Genomic DNA, 21,921 nt, shown 5'->3' on the forward strand with positions numbered 1-21,921 from the left:
TCTCTACAAGGATGTACTTTCCCTCAATTTTGCACACTGCTGAAGTTTAAAAAAAAAAAAAAAAAAAACAACAGATTTTTGGTCAAAATACCTTCAACTGACCTAACCCATCTTCTTAATTCCATCTCCTTTACTTCACTTGTGAGAATTAAAAACTCTGATGAACTTAGTCTGACATTTCGTAGCATCATAGAAATGAGTCGGAAGAGACTCCTAAAGTCCATCTGTCCCACTGCCTGCACTGAACAGGGACACCCACAGCTCCATCAGTGCTCAGAACCCATCCAGCCTGACCTTGGCTGTCTGCAGGGATGGGGCACCACCACCTCTTTGGGCAACCTCTTTTGGAAGCCAGTGCATCACCACTTTTACTGTAAGCAACTTTTTCCTTGCACCCAGTATAAATCTCTCCACTTTTTGTTTAAATCCATTTCCCCTTGTTCTATCACAACAGACCCTGCTAAAGAGTCTGTCCCCTTCTTTCCTGTAGCTCCCCTTTAGATACTGACAGGCCACTCTCAGGTCACCTCACAGCCTTCTCTTCTCCATGCTGCACAGCCCCAGCTCTCTCAACCTGTTCTCACAGGAGAGCTGTTCCATCCCTGGGATCATTTTTGTGGCTCTCCTCTGGATGCACTCCAACAGATCCATGTCAGTCTGGTACTGAGGACTCCACATCTGGACACCTCCGTTTCAAAAGGCATGGAAATACTTGATGCAGCAACATTAACATTTATTCTTTCTACTTACCAAAACAAACTAAAAGCGTTATTTAGTTTCAGATCACTAGCTGTAGCTATTAAACTGCCTTCACTCCATCACCCCCAAGGAATTATTGGCATACTTCTGTGAGAATGTGGGAAAACAAAACCTTACACGTTTCTTGGATCCCTGCCTCCTTCTTCACCTCCCCACTCCCTGGCTGCAGTTCCCTTTTCATACTTGCTTCCTTATCATCTAGAGCAAGTTTTTCTAATTAAGACAAGTCATAAACATTTAAACAGATGCCCAGACCGCGGTGTGATTAACAAAACCCTCAGGCAAGTTTCATTGAGGGGAAAAAAAAAAAAAAAAAAAATAAGGGAAAGAAAAAAAAAAAAAAGAAAAACCAACCCAAAACACCACCAAAACCTCTCCTCGATTCACACTTCCTCTTCCATGTTTTCATGTTTGTTTTCATGTGTTTCCCCCACATTTCACCCAGTTAATGCATTACCCCTCACTCAACGAGGGCAAAGAGGAGAAGTTACTCAACGGAGGTGCAGGAGAAAGACAGAAACGGTGTTACTTTCCACCAAAACCCCAAGGAGCAGGAAGAAGGAAGAAATCTCCGACACAGGGTAGGGCCTGGCTGTAAAACAGGTGCAGGAGGTGTGGGCCGGGGTGTCCACACACACAAACAAAAAAAACCAAGCACAAAACGGGGTGAGATGAGGAAAAAAAGAGGTCAGTTTTGAAGCAGAGACGTGTCAGGAGTGGAGACAGCCGCTCGTGGGGGCAGCCCGGCTTCACCCACCCGACGGACACAAGCACATCCATCCCTGCTCCCGCACACGCCCGGTAACAGTTACGCTTCCACACACAGACCGGACGGACGCGGACGGACGCCGACGGGACCCGCCGCCCTCAGGGCCGCTCCCGCCGCGGGCCGGCCGGGCTGCGGGGCGCTGAAGGAGGAGGCTCTCACCTCGCCGGTTCATGGGGCGGACGCGCACCGCCACCTTCACTTTGGAATCCCCCATCGCGCCGCTCCGACCTCCCCGGCTCCCTCGTTCCCTCCTCGGCTTCCGTCTACGGAGGGACAACCGCCGGCGGCGCGGGGAGGAGCGCGGAGCGGGGCGGGGAGCCGAGGCCGGGCGGCAGCGTGAGGGAGGTGCCGCGCCGGACCAACGTCCGGCGGGACTACAGTTCCCAGCGTGCAGCGCAGCTGGCCGCAGGGAGCGGGGGGGGCGGTGTGGCGCGCTGCACGCTGGGAGCTGTAGTCCCGCCCGCGGGCCGGGGCTGGAGCGTGAGCGTTGCATGCTGGGATATGTAGTCCTCCAGAGACACAGTGAAACTCCGTAGGTGCCTGGTCCTGGGTGGCTGTGGATGATCTTTGTCACAGCTGTGCCTCAGGGCCTTCTGAGGAGCATAGGGAGATTTTCCACCTTGAGCAGGCAGCTTTGTGTGCTGCTTTTGCTGTTAAATGTATTTCTCCTGCTTGTTTTCCGAACTCTTCATCCATTGCATAAGTTCACAAGTAGCAGAACTGCACCTTTGGTCATGGAACTAAGCCATACTGAAAAAAAAGTTTTAAAATATATTTTTAAAACCCTCACAAAAGTAGTATTTTCTTTCATATTTGAATTCTGGGAGTGCTATGTATGAGGATGGGCCTATTTGAGTGTATGTGATAGTGTTTGATGCGATAATCAATCATGCATTTGAAAACTAGATGATCTTAGTGATCTTTTCCAACCTTAGTGATTCTATGATAACTTTGTGTTCACTGGGAGAATTCACAGTGGTGAAGATGCAACACCCAAGCTTGAAAACTGACCGTCTGGAGTTATCTAATGCTTTGGAGTGTATGCACTGTGAGGAGACTGCGTTGAGATGTAACCTCACCTCTCTGCAAGGTTGACTTTACAGGTAAAGAAGCACCACAGCCTTGCTTTGCTGCTCTGCGGATTCCTGGATAACAGAAGTCACGTAAAGATCATAGAACCATAGAATCATTGAGGTTGGAAAAGACCTCTGAGATCACCCAGTCCAACACCTACCCACCCCACCGTGCCCACTGCCCACATCCCTCAGTGCCACATCTCCATTTTCCTTAACACCTCCAGAGACAGTGACCCCACCACGTCCCTGGGCAGCTGTGTCACTGCATCACCGCTCTTTCTGAGAAGAAATGTTTCCTAATATCCAAACCAAACCTCCCTTGGCACAGCTTGAGATCATCACCTCTCATTCTATCATCGTTACTTGGGAACAGAGGCCAACCCCCACCTCACCACAACCTTCTTTCAGGTCATTAACTACAGCTTTATTAGAAAAGGCAGTTGAGGAGAATAACTTAATAATCAAAAGTGGTTTGAACAATATTATAGTTTCTCCTCCTTTTATGGCTCAACTGCTCAACCACAGCCACTTCTTAGAAAGACCAACAGTGAAACCCTAATGCAAAGATGCAAAATCTCATTTAAATGGTCATGCTTGAAAAAACTTGTCACTGTTATTTTAGTTCAAAACAAGGGCTCTCTCTGTGTTATTTTGAAAGGCCAGATTTCAGCATGGACAGATAAAAATTATTCAGAATTGTAATCCTCAGGCCCATCAACATTGAGGATGGAGACAAGGCTTTGTGACAGTGACAGAAATAAATAATACAGCCCCAAGAGGTTTTGACATAAGATTTCAGGAGGTAGCACTTTATGCCCAGAAGAATTGCACTCAATATATACCGTCTCATGCCTGACTGACCTGAAGAATATCTTGTCAAGGTAAGGAAAATACCAGTACTAAGCTGGCATTTAACTGGCACAGGGATTAATGCCCATATTTCTAGCAGGAGTGCCAGACTATCCTAAGTGCACGCAAAGGTTAGCAAGCTATCTTGAGGGCAAATAATAACAATAATATCAACAATAATAATTATCATAATAATAATCCCACCAGCAGCAGCAGGTCAGACCAAGTGGCCAAAGTTTTGAAACACAAATTGAGATTTTATAGGTGGGAGCAGAACACACCAACTCATCAATGATCCTGTCCACAACCATGCATTAGAACTGGTTTCTTCCAACCTACTTCATTCAATGATTCTGTGGTCTCTAAAGTCCCTTCCAACACAATTCATTTTATGATTCTGTTATCTTTAAAGTCTCCCTTCCAACACAATTCATTCTATGATTCTGTGGTGTTTAAGGTCCCTTCCAATCCAGTTCATTCCATGATTCTCTGATTCTAACTCCTTGGCATGCCATGCTCAGCCCAGTGCTGCGTGCAGTTTCTTGCTGGGAGCTGGGATTTCCACTTTCAGCCTGCACAGTTGGTTCTTGCACTTGTGAACTTGAGGATCCGATTACAGGATGAAACCAGGCTTTGAACTTCTTGTGGTATTTTCCAGCTGGGGCCTCAGCAAACCGCACCGATGTCTTCTGAAACTGAGTGTTTTGTGATGGAGATAAATATAATCCTGGCTTTACAGCTGGGATGGTGAGCAGAGATTGGAGAGTTTTTGCATAGGGTTGAGTCACCTGGAGTCTGATTTGAATAAATGAGACGAAACCAGCCAGATGTGCAGACTGCTATGTGTAGCAGGTGTGACCCAAATCCAGTCTGTGCCTTGGCCATGCATCTTCTCCTCTGGTATTAGCTCCTCACCATTGATCCCTGCAATGCATAAAATCAAACAGTAAGTCCTTTTGGGGAAAAGATTGTGTATGTCTTCTCATTTCTTAGGGAAAGGTGCCAGCATGATTTTAGTTCTGTGTACATGGACAAAAACAAATGCAAACATAACATTTTTGCAAGCTTTGTGCTTTTTTTCTGCATGGAATGAAGAATGTATCATAAATTGTGAAAAAAAAAAAAATCCCCATTAGCAGCATCTCAGTTTTGATTGCCAAAGAGAAACTTCAGATTCATACATCTTTTAGGTTACTTTCTTCAAACTCCTTCAAAGTCCATGAGACATCCTTAGAGCCCATTCAGTGCTTGGATGCCCTTTTGCATCAAGTCCTACTGGGGCTCCGGAGCAATAACTTCTCTCTACAGTTATGCCTGTGGACATTTCTTTCACACTGCTCCTGTCTCCTGCAATGAATTACAGTAATGCAACTTATCTTGCACTGGCATGGACTACCTCAGCGTAATTACCCCACAGTGAATTCCTCCACTAGCCCTTTCCCTGGCTCAGGGTTTCACAATCTGTGGGAAGCATCTCCCTGGAGGGGCACAGCTTGGAGGGAGGATATTGTTTCCATTCACAGCACTGGAACATGCTAATTATACTGGGAGAAAGAAGGAGGGGGGATGGCAGCATTCACTTGGGAGGGACAGGCCTGGCAAATAGTTTGTGAAACGCCAACTTAACCCTGTCTTGTAGGGAATTGTCTGGAACTCCTTTCCCCCTTCTTACTTACTGTAATGAGGGGCTGACTTCCCAGATTTGCTCTGGCTATTTAAATGCTAATTTAATTAACAAAACATCCTTGGGGGGGAGGCATTGCTAGTCCCTCCCATTCATTTATTGAGTTTCTGAGTGCAACACTATTTTCATCAGATCGAGGAGCCGGAGTTATTGCTATATCACCTGGCCATGGCAGGGATTAAAGCAGTAATATGGAGAAGAGAAAGAGAAAAGGGAAGGGGAAGGGAAATGGGAGAGGAGAGGAGAGGAGAGGAGAGGAGAGGAGAGGAGAGGAGAGGAGAGGAGAGGAGAGGAGAGGAGAGGAGAGGAGAGGAGAGGAGAGGAGAGGAGAGGAGAGGAGAGGAGAGGAGAGGAGAGGAGAGGAGAGAAGGATCCTTCACCTTAGTACTTTATAAGCAGCTAAGAATGTTTAGAGGCAACAAAGTCCTTCACTTGACTGTGATGCCTGGAGTGTGCATACAACTGGGCTGCAATGGAAGAGATTGGTTTTCATTTTATCTAGATGAAGGTGTGAACAAATCTCAGATCACTGAGATTAATTATATCTCAGGGCAAGCCAGAAATTGTGGCAGACTTTTGGATGTCTCTTCTTCTAAACCATAACAAGCAACAAATCAAGCATATTTTAAATCAATTTTTTTTCATCTGCAAGATGCTGTATCAGAAGAGACACATCAATTATGAATTTGCTGGAGACCTAGTTTCTACCCATAAATGATTCAGGCTTTGGGAAACTAAACCAGAAGATTTAATCAGTGTTTGGTTATTTGCATGGAAGCTCTGAAATGTCACTGCCATTCACTTTTGCAGGAAGCTGAATGCTGTTAGGGTGGTCCCACCAGGGACTGGGAGGCATTTGGGGCACCCAGCAGCCTTGCAGCTGCCATGAACACATCCTCAGCAAGGAATTGTGCAGTGACACAGCCACACAACAGGACTTAATGTTGCACATGCTTCATAGATTATTATTATTATTTTTAATCCAGTCCCTGAGATAACACTGGTAATTATGCACAACTTTGCTGGAAACTGGGAAAATAGTAACAGGTAAAAAACTCTGGGTAAAACAGAAAATGCTTTTTTCCAAATCAGTTGTATCAGATTTCTGCTTGTTCTCAATATTTCCTCCTCCTCCCTCCCTCCCTCCCTCCCTCCCTCCTCCCTCCCTCCCTCTTCCTCCTCTCCTCTTCCTTCCTCCTTCCTTCCTTCCTTCCTTCCTCCCTCCCTCCCTCCCTCCCTCCCTCCCTCCCTCCCTCCCTCCCTCCCTCCCTTCCTCCTTCCTTCCTTCCTTCCTTCCTTCCTCCTTCCTTCCTTCCTTCCTCTCCTTCCTCCCTTCCTTCCTCCTTCCTTCCTTCTCCTTCCCCTTTACCTTCCTCTTTGATTCCCTCCTTACTCCTTTCTTCCTTCCTTCTTTTCATCCTTCCTTCCTTCCTTCCCTACCTCCTTCTTTTCCTTCCTTCCTTCCTTCATCCTTCATTCCTTGCATCCTTCCTTCCTTCCTTTCCTTCCTGTCATCCAACCCTACTCTCCCTCCCCTTCTTCCTCTTCCCTCCCTTCCCCCATATTCTCCTTCCCTTCCTCCCTCCCTTTCTCCCTTCCTTCCTTCCCTCCCTCCCTCCCTCCCTCCCTCCCTCCCTCCCTCCTTCCTTCCTTCCTTCCTTCCTTCCTTCCTTCCTTCCTTCCTTCCTTCCTTCCTTCCTTCCCTCCCTCCCTCCCTCCCTCCCTCCCTCCCTCCCTCCCTCCTCTTCCTTCCTTCCTTCCTTCCTTCCTTCCTTCCTTCCTTCCTTCCTTCCTTCCTTCCTTCCCTCCCTCCCTCCCTCCCTCCCTCCCTCCCTCCTTCCTTCCTTCCTTCCTTCCTTCCTTCCTTCCTCCCTCCCTCCCTCCCTCCCTCCCCTCCCTCCCTCCCCTCCCTCCCTCCCTCCCTCCCTCCTTCCCTCCCTCCCTCCCTCCCTCCCTCCTTCCTTCCTTCCTTCCTTCCTTCCTTCCTTCCTTCCTTCCTTCCTTCCTTCCTTCCTTCCTTCCTTCCTTCCTTCCTTCCTTCCTTCCTTCCTTCCTTCCTTCCTTCCCTCCCTTTTAAAGCAACTGATCCTGGGCTTAGTGTGAGAGTATCCACATGCAAATAAATGGACTCTTGAAGTCTTCATGCTGTAATAGGTTGTAATGCAGGGTAAAACATGAAACAAACTTTTTGTAGATCACCTACCTCCTTTTTTTTTTTTTTTTTTTGTTATTCCAAAGTTCAAAGTCCTGGTCATAAATTCTATGGCATCAAAGGACACAGCATTCCTTCCTGTATTACCAGTGGGGATCCTGAGTCAATAGCCAAGCCCTGACGTCTCCATAAACCCCGGAAGTGAGATTTCCTATATCCATGCTTGGACACACACACAAGGTGAGATTTCTGCACATATACCTCCAATAGCAAAGCAAAGCCATGTAATATCAGCAATTTATGGGCTTGTTGGATGAGGCCCCAGTGAGAATTTTCTCTATGCTATCGACTAAAAACCTTTATTGCTCTTATCAGCTCTTGGGTTTGCTGATACCGAGTGATTCAAAGCAACTGGTTTTACCAGCCCTATGGCATTTTATTTGAGCTTTCCCTAGATAAAGATTTGACACTTCATTTCATTTGTTTGAAAAGAAAATGGATTTTCTATTTTTAGAGAAAGAGGAGAATCTCCAGAGAACTCAAAAAATACCAAATTAGCAGAAGAATGTAGCAGTTGCAAGACAAGCATGTAGTCCTAGGAAAATAAATTAAAAAAAAAAAAGAAAAAGCCAGCGCAATGACAATCTCTGGTACACCACAAAATGCATATTCACAGAGTTGTGTAATGTTTGCAGCACTCACCTCTTGGAACCTCTGAGACACGTGAGCTGTGAGAGCTGAGCTGCCATGGCTTCAAGGGCTGGAGTATTTGATAGCTTCATCTGCTGAATCATGGTGCTCCTGCTCTGCTACTGCAGAGAAGAGGCCCCCAGATCCACTATCTTTTCCTCCACCCTTTCTCCTTTCTTCAGCACCCCTCCCTGCAGAGGCTGCACAGCCTTCAGACAAGTAATGGAGAGCCAGACACCCCCAGCACAATTGAAGTTCCTAATCCAAACCCAGATCTGAATTTTCCAGCTGCATTTACACTCATAATAAGAGAAAAAAACATTTTAATGTGTTTTGCCTGTGTTTGGCAAATAACACTGCAGGCTAGAATGCCAACTCCAGATACCCCCAAATTTAATAAGGCAGTGATTTGATATTGTAACCTGGGAAAGTGTGATAAATGGGAATGCTGCTGTCACCACTGGTAGCAGCAGAATTTTTTCACGAGATAGAATTTTAACAGACCAAAAAAAAAATGCCTTCTGACTCTATAGACAAGAGTGACACCCGGTGGCTAAAGAGCAATATAAATCAGGTCTAATTGTAATATTTCCTTTTCCTATCCCTGTTAACTATATTTGAGAAGGGTGCTTTGTTCCCCTGACAGCATCCATTGCCTGGTGGCAATGTTAGTACATGTTCCTTAAGGTACCTATTGACATCTCAGTGTGTTCTAGATGGAACCCAGCTTGAAGTTTGAGTCTAAGCATTTTGTTTCATCTTACTGGGAAACTGGAGCCCAGCTCTGCCACTTGAATCTTGCTGCTGCCTCTGCTTCTAGTCCTCCACCTCTCTGGCACTGATGGTGTCTGGATTTGGGGCTCAGCACTGTGAGCAGAGAAGCAAGGAACAACGTGCAGCTGCCAGAAGGACAAAATCAGCCAGCTCCAAGATTTGTCTCTGCACCCCTCTGGTACAGTTATACAGCACTTGCCCTAGCACTTGTTTCATAAGAAGCTCTTCTACAGTCAAACAGAAACATCTGAATTTGAAGGGAATCTTAAAGGCCATCTGGTCCAACACCCCTGCAATGAGCAGGGACACCTACAGCTCCATCAGTGCTCAGAGCCCCATCCAGTCTGATCTTGGCTGTCTGCAGGGATGGGGCACCATCACCTCTCTGGGCAACCTGTGACAGTAACATAACGTAATGTCATTGCTAATATTTGAGCAATATTGGATAAGAATTTGCATCTGGAAAATGTGACTCCAAAACAAAATCATCCCCCAAATTTGCAGTGTGGCAGGCTGCCCTGTGGCTTTTCTAATCACTCATTTCTCTGCCTCCATCTCCCTTTTCTCTTCATTAAGTGTCATTGGTGGAGATGTAGCAAAAGATGAGTTTTCAAAGTCTTTATCTCAGGTGTACACAGCCCTGAGGTCATACAGAAATCCCTGCTCACGCTCAGTACACAATTGCAGTTCTTTGACTTTCCAGTTTGTTTCTCTCCCTTGCAAAGTTACGATGATAAAAAGCCAAATAAAGGCATTAGAATGTAAAGCGTCAGGAAGAATCATCCAGTTAACAAGTCCTGGGGCTGATGTAGACGTTTTGTGACAGCTGCGTTTGGGCACTCCCATGGAAATGATGTGTGTGGGGCTTTGCCAGCCTTCATGGCCCTGAACTACTTGTGAGATATAGAATCACAGAATCGTTTGAGTTGGAAGGGACCCTAAGAGGCCATCTGGTCCTATTCTCCTGCACTGGACAAAGGACATCTACAGTTCCATCAGTGCTCAGAGCCCCGTCTAATCTGGTCCAGCCATATCTCATTTAGTGTTAATTGTTTAATTGTAGAGTCACTACTAGGTTTTGTAAAGTAACAAACTGTCAGTATTAAAAAGGGAAGGGAAAGCTCTCTTGCTAACTGAGAGGTCAGTGGGGACATTTTCTCTGCCTCCTACGGGAGCTCCACTACTTTCAGCTTTGCACATCCTTTTCTCCACCACTTTCAGCTATTCTGCTGTGTGGAAAGTGGCCATCCCTTGCTTTCCTCTCTAGAAGTCATCTGAGTTCACACACATACCTGAGGCAGGACTTGGATTCTAATAGACACCTGCACGTTGAATATTCACATGGCTTAGAATAACAAATCACTCCACGCAGGAAGCACACTCTCATGAATTTGTAGCAGAACTAGAAATGCTGGAGTGATTGCTTCTAGACTTGCAGCACACCTTGATATGTCCCATAACATAATTTGCCTCTGAAGATAAATCCTTCAGCCAGGACAGAGCTCTCTGACCCTGCTGCATTACATAAACCAGGTATTTGCACACTGATTAATTCCCCAAACCTTCAATTCCTTCTGCAAGTAGAGCTGCTGGAGCTTTATCTGCAGTTTGAACTGGTTTAGTTTTTTCTGACAGTCTTCAGATTGTTCTGCCCTTGAGATCTAAGCTGTCTGTGAAATAGTGCTGATGATGACATTGTTTGCTTCTCATCTCAACTTACAGGGGTTCTCAAAAACCTACTGAAAATTTGGACAGGGAACAGGTGGGACTTTCATTTCTCACTCATTCATAGAATCAGAGAAACATTTGAGTTGGATTGATCTTTAAAGGCCATCTGTCCCACTCCCTGCACTGAACAGGGACACCCACAGCTCCGTCAGTTATCAGAGCCCCATCCAGCCTGACCCTGGGTGTCTTCAGGGACAGAGCTTCCAACTCATCTCTGAACAACCCGTGCCAGTGCCTCATCACCCTTATTTTACCTTTATGTACCTTATTCAGCTCTTAAAGCTTTATCACCCAATTAGCAGTGGTTATCCAGCCTGTCTTTGCAGAGAGAAGCGCCGGGAGAGCAATTTTCCTTTCCTACATCAGGTATCAAAAAGAGATGGGATGAATCACCATTTTGCCTGTTTCAGGAGGTAAGAGGAATATAGAGAGTTGAGCTGCCCGGTGAAGACCTAACTTTTAACTCGAGGCAAGGGAAACACCTCGAGCCCTTAAGGCCTTGGTCCTTTTCCATTTTTATGGCTGCAGATCTGACACATCCTCTACTGCTGCCTGTTTGCAGAGCTCGGTGGAGCTGCTTCTCCCCTGCCCCAGCAGCACTAATAGGATTAACAACCTCTGTGACTCTGGGAGCGCATTGCTCTGCTTCTCAGAGGCGCTCAGCACTCTTCCCTTTGTATTTCACAGCAACTGTCAGTCCTTGGCATTCATCCCGGCCCCGCTTTTTCATGCACTGATGTTCTGAGGCAGAAGGGGGAGCCCATACATTATGTTTTGTGCGCCGTCCTACCTAGTGAGATAAAGCCATCAAAGCAGTAAGGCTTTACATGAGATCTTCTGCTTCGCTGATGTTACAGACACATCCAACTCAGGGAAAACAGGCTCACAGAGCCCAGATTGCTGTTATCTCTTCCTATGCAACAAAGAGAAATCAAGAAAGATTTGAATTCTAAGCAACTATATCGTGTGTCATCATGTTAGTTCAAATGCTAGAAAGAATTTAATCAAGAACTCATTAAACAAACAAAAACACGGAGTGAAAACAGGGATAAGTCATCACCATGTGATGTTTATTTTTGCTGATTTACTTATCCAGTGGGAAACCAAATAAGTAATTTATATGTTACTCTTACGGTTATTCATATTGAAGAAGCGTGTCAGATGCTTCCCAAAGATCCATGTGAATGCCAAACTGTTAAACAAGTTTGGGCTTTGCTGGGTTCTCCCATCAGGATGAGAAAACAAATAAAAGGTACAGTGCAGATTTGTGATGTCATCTTTTTTTTATCTGTACTCAAATTCCCCTTCAAACCCTTTCTCAGCACCGAAGTTGAGGGCTGCTGTCAGCTGTGTGCCAGGCAGCTCCTTTTCTCCAGTCTCAGCTCCTTCTGCTCCACACAGCCAATGTTTTGCTCCATGTATGAGCATCCAAGGATCCTGGATGTCAATTTCATCTCTGAGCACATCTGCAGTGCATCACCTGGTGTAGGTTTCCTGTTGCTTTTTTAGGAATGGGTTATGTATGCCTCTGACTCCTGGCATTCATGACACCTCTTAACCGCATTATCCACCTGCTGGCTACCATTAATACTTCTGAGAATGACACAGGTAAAGATTTTGACCCACAAATGGTGAACATATGAAGTTATGTGAGCCAAGGTTAGGCTTAACCCATAACATATGTATGACATATCTCTTTTTTCCACCCAGTTAATTGAAGCTGTGTTGGATTTGGTACATACTGTGTGGTTTTGCCAGCTCAGATGTGATGTGTTAGCCAGAACTGCACTCAGGCCTCTTCTGTCCTTGCCAAAGACATATAGAATCACTCAGGCTAGAAAAGACCTCTAAGATCATCCTAACCCACCCCACCATGCCCACTGCCCACATCCCTCGGTGCCACATCCCCACGGTTCTGGAACACCTCCAGGGACAGTGATCTCACTGCCTCCGTGGGCAGCTGTGCCACTGCATCACCACTCCTTCTGAGAAGAAACGTTTGGATGGATAAAGTAATCTGAGGTTGTAGTGGGAGCTGGAGCTGAAAATCTGCGTTACAGAGCAGCAGGAGGTCATTTAAGAAGAAATTTGCAGAAGGATTCAGCCTAAATGCTGTCCTTCATACTGCTTAGAGCAGCAGCAACAAGAAAAACCATTCTGCAAAAGCTGTTTTGCTGAAAAGCCCAAGAAACATACATACACGGCATATGGGAGGAGAGTTTTTTGCAGGCGTTGTAGGCTTGATGTCTGATGGCTGCAGTACTGCTGTGAATACAAATGGAATTCGCACTCCGTGCAAGTTGGATGTAGGAGATAAATTAACTTCCATTTGAAACTGCAATGAAAGCTTTGACAAGAAAAACCTCGTCCTGTTGAGTGGGTTTCAGGGTTTGCAGAGGAGAAAACCTTCCTAGAGCTGGTAGCTCTGTGCTTGATGTAAAGATAAACTCAGAAAGATAAGCCATAATTATTTCAAGAAATGGGGTCTGTTTGAAGGCTGAAAATCTGTCAAATTGTCAAATTGATAAAGTCTGTGTGCAGGGGAATGGGAATTCGAAGGGAGAGAAAGCAAAAACATGTAAATAAGAGGAGGAATTGCTTGGGAGTACAGAAGTAGTGATGGAAAGCCAGCATTTCCAATGGACCAGTGACACAAGTGTAAAACGAGGATACAAAACTTTGCTGTGTAACAGTGCGGTACTGCACTGAACACTGAGAATGTGCTCCCAAAAAATACACATGCAGTGGTTTGACTGGAAGAAAAACAGATTTTCCCATAAGAATTGATGTAGTAGAACAGATTCAATGCACAGGGATGTTATACCACAGCTCAAAGTCGTTCCCACCCAAACCCCACCCCTAAACAAAGGCGTGAGATGGCAGTGTTGTTGTGATGCTTCAACGATATGCTATTGAACTGCTTAAATTGTGTTGGAGACAACTGCATTTACGTGGTCATTTTAATACAAACCAACACGCTACTACTACCACAACTACCAAAGAATGGCATTCATTGGAATAATTCACCCCCAGAGTGGGCAGGACCCCGGGAGTGAAATGTTGGCGATGCCCAACTGCAGGTTTACAGCTTTAGCATCCTAAACACGTGGCTGACACGGCCGCTTTCCATTGCTGGGGCTTCTCTTCTTTCACAAAAAGCACAAAGCTGAACTGCAGAGAGTAGTCACGGCCATTTATGGCAGCTTTGTTTCAAAAGCAGCAAATTCTCGCTGTGTTTCTCTGCTTTGAAAAACTACTTTTGAGTGTTGTTGTGGTGGTTTTTCTTCCTGAAAAGGAATCTTTTCAGTGTTAGAGGGGTATTGCTTGCTGCAAAGGTACGCATGGGTGTTTAACAACTGGATATATTGCTTGGAGACAGCATGAGGCTGAGCCATATGGGCGTTTTGCTTTACCTTGCCTTTGGTGTCCCAAAGCATGCTTTGCTTCCTTGCAAGCCTCCTTCATGCAGGTTTTGAGTTGCTTCTTCCCAAAAACTGCAGGGATTTCCTGAGTCCCAATGCTGCACAGTGTGCCTGTGCAGTGCTCGGCCCTCCCTCTAGTGGCTGCTGTCCTGAGATGCTGAGATACGAGCAGCAAATTTCAGCTGATCTCTGGGAAGCGGTGCCGAAATCAGATCATTTGCTAAGGATCCATACTTCCTAAAGATGAGGTGTTGGGCCCATAGCACAGTTTCTATTTGCCTTATGCCCACAATGCAGCTCCCGGTGTTCATTCAGTTAGATGGGATGTTTGCAATGTGGGATTTATCCTCCTTAGCTGGCAGAGCTCAGATATGTATGTGGATGTGTGCATGTGGATGTGGAAAGAGATGCACCAGGCTCCCTATTTTAGAGATGCACCATGCATCTGCTCACGGTTTTTGTACTGCTAACATTTTGGGTTCATCCAGAGCAGGCATGCCAGGGTGAATGCTGGCTTTAGTTTTAATCTCATTACAGCTCCTCTGTGTTTCATCATCCTGCAGGCATGCTCACACTGCAGCATCACTCCTCACTGCGGGAGGAATTGCAGCACAACTCCATGGCTTTTGGGAAGGGAGGAATGCTGCTGTTGTGTAGGATCCCCACTAGCACATCCACCTCTTCTCCATCAGCACACAGCTCAGCAAACATAACTCTATGTGCAGAACAAGGCAGTGTACTGGCCTGTTTTCTGGCCAGCTGGGAGATGTTGGGAGGATGGGGCTGATTCAGGGGTGCAAGGCAGCACCTCCTCCTTGGGTTCAACCAGACAGAATATCTGGGTCTGCTGAAGCCCAGATGGAGCTGGCAGTGTTGGATCACTCATCCCTGCAGGTTGTGCATTCAGACCTCTCAAAGCAGTCCCAGCATCCAAAACCCTGCAATTTCAATGTGAACACCGCTAAACCTTCTGTCGATCGCTTTCACAAAACCCCTCCAGATTGAATGGAGCAATCAGTCTTGGTTTCCAGCCACATCGCCGCTCTCCCGACAAGCAGAACATGTGGCCGTGCTGGTAAGTGCCAAGAATGATTTCTGAGTGCTGAAAACTTTCGTCCTACTTGTCTTGCATGATCTCGGATCTGCCTCGGATGAGTCCTGTTCCAATTTTAGTCCGAGGAGTGTTCCCCTGCCTAATTAAAGGACAACTGTTTGTAACTACTGACCACATTTCTTCAGCAGTAATCAAGTTATTTTACATTTTGCTCAGCTTGACTATTAAAACAAACCAGAGGGTTTCCAGTTATGGCTGATTCTCAGGCACTGGCACAAAGCTGTGCTCGTGTCTCTTGCTGCAGGGAACACATCCATTCTTAAAAAAATTACCTCCCTGCTGTTTCTTACTAGAGATTTCTCTCTTTAGCATCGAGGAAACAATTTGGTTCAAAATGAGCTAAAGCTATGCATGGCTGGTGCCTTGCACCAAGCAGGTGAAGCCCCATGTGCTGGGAATGTCCCCTAAAGTCATATCTGTACTAGTGAGCAATGAACCAATAGACTCATCAGTGTCAGGGTAAGGTTATTGAATGCTTTCCCCTTCTAGTGGGGCCCCTGCATCCCAATTGTCTATTGGGAGCCATCCCATTGCCATACTGTCCCTGTCCCTGCATGGGGACTTTTCCATATGAAAAGGAGTTTCCTTTGATTTCCCTTCTACTGCTTGTTTGTGGAGCATTTATTGCATCTTCCAGCCCTTCCCTGCTGTGGTGGTGGATGGAAACTTAAGGAAAAGAAAGAAGCAGAGATCATCCCTAGATCCCAGAGCTGGGGCTTTGACATTATGCACCCTGTCATTGCAGAGACATCTCCACTGAGACTGCAGGAGAACACCATGGTCCCTGCCTAGTGCAGAGGGTAATGGAGAGGTGGGAGCCACAATTGCTCTCTGGCTCTGTTGATGTGCCCTTGTGTGTACTACATTATTATATGAAATTATAACAGGTGCTACAATATCTGCTGCAGGCTGGGGTGAGTCCAGGCTCATGGTATTTTGGGCGTGATACAAACCACAAACATAAAAAGTTCAAATTAAATAAAAAATAAGCTCTATCCTAACACTTACATGTATTAATAAACAGCCTATTGTGCTCATGGAGCCAGCCCACTGCCTTTCTTCACACTGCCCCACCACTGAGACCACTGGTGCCACTTGGCATTGGCAAGATAGGAATGGAAATGCCACAAAAATGGAGCCAAAGCCCCTCCTAGATGTGCTGCTCCATGTTGGGAGGAGAAGATGCCATTTTGGTGCATCTGGTGTAAATCTCTGCCCTGTTGTCCCTCTGGAAGGTCAAAAGGGGCATTTAATGGGTAGAGAAAAGCTGCTTTTATGTCATGTGAGATATTGATACAGATAAGGACTGCTGGTCACTGGGAAGCTGCCCAAGGTTTAATGATTTAATTGCTGTTTCCTGTATGCTCCTCTCTCTGGTGTTCATCACAAATGACAACAGTGATTTTGTGTCCTTGGTGCTGGGCTGGGTCTCCCAGGAATCTCAGCTCCCTGTGGCGTTCTCCAGGTACATCCTTGAGGTTTTGTCCCAGCTAAGATCAATCCAGAGTACTAATTTTCTAGCAGAAACTCCTCCAAGGTGGTGCCAGTGCTTTATGGAATCTTGAAGACATGAGAGACAGAGGGCAGTTTTGGGTATCATTGTGATAACCTCACCAACAAGCCATGCACAGTGGGGTGAGACCAGGATGGAGGCAGTGCAAGACAAAACCAAGGGGAAGGCTAGAAATCAAGCTTGTTTTGGATTCCTTGGCATGCACCTGTGGTACCACAGAGCTGCATTAGACTAAAGCAGGGCACAATTAGACCTTTTAAGCACTGCATCTGCTTGCTGATAAATACACCATTTGCTCCACCCTGGTATTGATCCTGAAATGAAAACATGCTGCCCTCTGCTCCCAGCTCCATTATCTCCAACCCCAAACAGCCAGAAATCACAGCCAGAAGTCCCCATCTCCCAAAATTGCCTTGAAGTTCTCAATCATATTTTTAGTGCTCTTTTTAACGTGCTTCAAATTTGCCTTGATTTTTTTTTTTTTTTAAAGGCTACAGTAAACCCAGCTCATCCCTGGAACCTCTGGAAAATTGAGGTTTTGAGAAAAACAGTTGCCTACAAGGTCTGAGGATTTAAGAAAAAATGACATATATGTAATGCATATGTATTCCTACATGGATTTATACCTACATTAAATGAGTTGCATAAAAACATGAGTTGGCATCTCTTTGAAAGTGCGACAAGTCACCCATACCCCAAGCTGTTCCGTGCCTTCCTAGGACTGAGATGTGAGGGCAGACTTTGGCTCAGCCACACTGCCCTCTGTGTTCCAGCCCATGGCTTTTACACGTGCATCCTTTTCCCTTGCCCCGAGACATCCAGATCCATTGCTGAATGCAGACTGGGCTTGGGCCAAGGGCTTTAGATCACAGAGATCTCTGCCGAGCCTTCAAGGCTGATCCAGCGCTGAAGTCGTGCCAAGATGAGTTTTATCAGTGATAGGGGTGAGGAATGACTCAAAAATTATCAATCTTCCAGAGCTTACAGAAGAAGTTTGTTTTCTCATGGATGTTTTAACAGAGAGAGATGCCCTGGGCTCAAATTGGTGACCACCACGCAGCTCCGTGTGCCACTGCTTAATTCATCCCTTGGTGAATTCATCCCTTGGCACTTTGTCCTTCTAAGCTGTTGTCAAGACTGTAGATGCAATGGAGAGAGCTGCTGGCAAGGCTGGGGATGTGGGGACAGGGCCACCTTCATCACAGGCACTGCCAGCCCATGGGGAGCCTGGGGGACAAGTGGCAGCACTGGGACCACTGCTGGACATCACAGGGCTCTGAGCTGCCAAGTTCAGTGCACGGGAAGCACAGGGGTGAGTCTTTTATAGGGAATGAATCATAGAATCATAGAATGGTTTGGGTTAGTAAGGACCTTTTAAAGTCCACCCAGTTCCAACTCCTGCTGTGGGCTGGTTGACCCCTACCAGGTCAGGCTGAAGAGGGTGTTCTTGGGGTTCATAATTTTTGTTTAATTGTAGGGTTGTAAGAGCTATAAATCAGCAGTCTGGTCTCCAGATTGGTGGCAGACATCGGTAAGGCCAACACGTGGGGGCAGGATTTGGTGAAGAACCTATTGCTCACAGCAGGGACATCTGCTCAGCCATAGCAGCTCCTTCAGCTTCCCCTTTCTTCATACAAATAAAAGTTTATTGATTAAATTCCAGTTTTACACCATTATGTTTTGTTCTAGAAGAATGGGAGTCTGGAGATAAACTCTGATGGGCAAGAAGTTTTTCCTGTGATGAACATGAGTGATCTCCCCTCTACCTTGCAGGACTGACCACCAGCTTAGAACTCTACTTGCACTGACTGACTTCAATGCATTCAAAACAGGATCAGCACTTCAGACGTGGGAAACACGTTGCCCTTTCCTCTCTGGATGTTTCCATTTTTTGTAATTTTAAATAGAAACCCTAGAATCAAGTCCAGGCTGGATGTGGCTCTGGGCAGCCTGGTCTGCTGGTTGGTGACCCTGCACATAGCAGGGGGTTGAAACTGGATGAGCATTGTGGTCCTTTTCAACCCAGGCCGTTCTATGATTCTATCACATGAATGAATCACATCCAGTGCATTCAGACCAGTGGTTTTTAACCAATGACCCAAGGATATCTCCTGGTCTGAGCTGTGCCACAAGCCAGCTCTTGGTAGGCGGATGTCTACAACCCCATGCACACAAGGCAAGCAGACAAGAGAGGGGAATTAGGAGTTAATTTTATGGGCATTTCAGATGTAGTGGGTCTGGTCTTCTGGCAATTGAGCAAAAAGCCTTTGGGTTTTTAATGCTAGTTTCCACTTTAGATACACTTGTGGAACAATGCAGGTTGCAGTGGGACCTTTAGATGCCACTTGGTCCAGCCCTAGAAGTTTTGATGACCCTTAAACTTTGATGATCTCTAAAACCACATAATGTTTTTGTTTTTTCCAAAGAATGTTGGGAAATAGTGGATCTAACCCTTGTCCCAAGCCAGGATGAAATTTGCTCTCCAGTCTTTCTAAGCTGGTATAAAACCCTCCATGAGCAGAGATCCCAACCATGCTTCAGGCAATGCATCCCCATGCTGCAGTAACTCAGGAAAGCAAACTTTCCTGATTACAGGATAAGAAAAGCACAATATCAGCTGAATTCATTGACTGGAGAGGCTGCCTTCTCTCCAGCAAAACCCGACCAGCCAAATCCCTCGCTATATGGCACAACCCGAAGTAGAAGGGGAAAGGAAAATAAATGCAATATAACAGGCCACAATATAGTGCTGCTTATAAGTAGTTTATCAGGAAAGGTATGAGACTGGTATTTTGAACAAATCCCCAGCCACTGTTTTAATAAAGTGCCTTTAGTATACCACTCTGCCGTGTTTAAATCTAATTCCAGTTGTCAGTCAAATGGCTGTATGTTATTAACCTATGGGCATAATTGCCTCTTCCAAGTCTGCAGCTCTAAGAAGCTTTATGCACGATTGTAATAAATGAAATAACTTTTATGATTCCAACACATAGTTGAACACATTGACATTGAAAATTACACACACGTACGCATTACTTTTGTCTTTTCTGTATCAGTTTGATGACTGCAGAGGAAGACCCATGTTCACGGGGAAATTGCTGAGTTTTGTATTAGCTCATCTCTACAGCTGTTGCCACATGGAAACACTTCAGCACATCTTGGTTTAAAATAAAATCATCTCCATACAAATAAGCAAACGTTCATAAAAAGGAATTAAAAAAAAAAAAAGGAGAAATCCTCATATGGTCTCTGTGGCCAAGGGATTTGCATCAGGTTTGTGCACCGATGGCTGCTGTCTCTACATCCCCAGCCTCCTCCCTTCTGGATATGCTCCGTGCTATGCTTTGTGCCTGGGGGAGGAGGGGATGCTGAAGGGGAGATGGGCTCTTGGTTTATTTTTGATTTGTCATTAGTGGGGCAAAACAAGCATGAAGCACTGACAGGACAACAGAAGTGTTTTCCAGCCTCTGTGTGCTGCTGAAATCCTTAACACATTTGAGAAGGAAGCAGTGGGTCACCAAAAGATGTGGGTGCATTAACATGGGCTGGGTTGGGAGGATCCATAAAGACAGAATCACAGGATCTGACCAGAGTTGGAAGGAATCTCAAGGATCACAAAGCTCCAAGCCACCTCCACATGCAGGGCCACCATCCTCCACATTTCATACCAGACCAGGTTGCCCAGGGCCCCATCCAACCTGGCCTTCAACACCTCCAGGGATGGACAGGGCATCCACAGCCTCTCTGGGCAGCTGTTCCAGCACTTCACCACTCTCTCTGTAAAGAACTTCCCCCTGACATCCAACCTAAATCTTCCCTCCTTCAACTTAAATCCATTTCCCCTTGTCCTGCTGTTATCTACCCTTGTAAAGAGCTGACTCCCCTCCTATTTGTAGGCTCCCTTTAGGTACTGAAAGGCTGCAATGAGGTCACCCCGCAGCCTTCTTTTCTCCAGGCTGAACAAGCCCAGCTCCTTCAGCCTGTCTTCATAGGGGAGGTGCTCCAGTCCCCTGATCATCTTCGTGGCTCTCCTCTGGACCCTCTCCAACAGCTCCCTGTCTTTCTTATACTGGGGTCCCCAGACCTGCACACAGAACTGCAGAAGGGGCCTCACAAGAGCAGAGTAGAGGGGGACAATCACCTCCCTGTCCCTGCTGGCCACCCAGCTCACCCCTAACTGCAATCTGTGCTGTGGGCAGGGACATCTCCCACAGCCCAGGCTCCCCACAGCCCCATCCATAGCCTTGGGCACTGCCAGGAACGGGGCACCCTCAGCTCTCTGGGCAGCAGTGCCACCTCTTCACCACTTCTTCCTAATGTCTAACCTAAAACCCACACTTTGGATGAAATGATCCCAAAAGACCATGAGAGTGACCCAGACTGACTTGGAAATGCTACTTTCTTGCTGTGGGTAGAGAAGGGCTCAGGATCCTCCTAATATGACCTTTAGGGCTGGGATGGTGTCGTGCCCTAAAATCATGAAGTTTACATGGAATGAGAAGATGGATATTTTAGGGATCGGGGTTTCTGGGACAGATATAAATGTATTTATGTGCCACGATGTACAGATTCACATGAGGAGTGCTGATTCCATTCATATCCTTCCAAGTACTGATAGCAATTAAAGATTTGTACATCTCGCATCATGCCCCCATTAAAACTCTGGATGAGGGCAAAAATCTCTTGAACTGTTCTTACGCAGCTCTTGCCCTCTAACCCAACTGATCCCATTGAGGAGATCAGGATGTGTCTGTGACTGTAACAGGGAGCCATGGGGATCTTTCTTCCTTACTCATCCCTCAGCAGACTCGTCCCCTCTTGCAGAGCAGCCTCATTCCCAGCCCGAGACCACAGCAGTGATGACTCCTGCTTCCCTTTCCCCTCTGAGCATTGATTTTCAGCCCTGTCCCCTGGCAGTGGAGCAAAGCATGTGAAAAGCCCTATAGGCACTGGGATGCCATAGCAGCATCACCACCCCACCATCGCTGCACAGCTTGGGACTGTGCACACGCATGCACAACTCTGCAAGTGCCATGGAAACAGAACATCCTGCATCCTCAGCAGAGGACTGCCTTCCAGCTCCTCTCCTCCCAGACCCACAATGGGCAAAGGCTGTAGGTTTTCTTCCTTTGGTCTCTCATCACCCATGTAAGCTTGGAGCAAACCTAGTCTCTTGGGTCTCAACAGTTCTGGTTGGGATTAGTCTCATTATTGGCCTCATTCTGGGCATTTTGGATGTAGGGAAACATACATTTTTAGGGGATGCTTTGTTTGGAGATGTTTTAATAGCAGGGATGGGGTAGTATGTGGAAGCATCACCACTGTGCCAGGCTTGGCTGTCCCTTCTCCTCGGGGTATTGCATGCAGCTTCACTGCCCGACCCCATAATGT

At 46.3% G+C, this 21,921-nt stretch overlaps 1 protein-coding gene across 4 annotated transcripts in view; it reads right to left on the minus strand.

The window, feature by feature from the left end:
• KIF13B (kinesin family member 13B) overlaps positions 1 to 1,854 on the minus strand; it is a 124,171-nt gene extending 122,317 nt beyond the window's left edge. For all 4 annotated transcript variants that reach the window (XM_085218276.1, XM_085218274.1, XM_085218275.1 and 1 more), the window contains exon 1: positions 1,688 to 1,854. In XM_085218276.1, coding sequence (XP_085074402.1) covers positions 1,688 to 1,742 — 55 coding nt within the window. In that variant the 5' untranslated portion in view covers positions 1,743 to 1,854. The remainder of the gene's footprint in view (positions 1 to 1,687) is intronic.
• Positions 1,855 to 21,921: the final 20,067 nt, after the last annotated feature.

This window comes from Meleagris gallopavo, chromosome 2 (assembly GCF_905368555.1).
Source record: "Meleagris gallopavo chromosome 2, MGAL_WU_HG_1.1, whole genome shotgun sequence".
Taxonomy (NCBI): domain Eukaryota; kingdom Metazoa; phylum Chordata; class Aves; order Galliformes; family Phasianidae; genus Meleagris; species Meleagris gallopavo.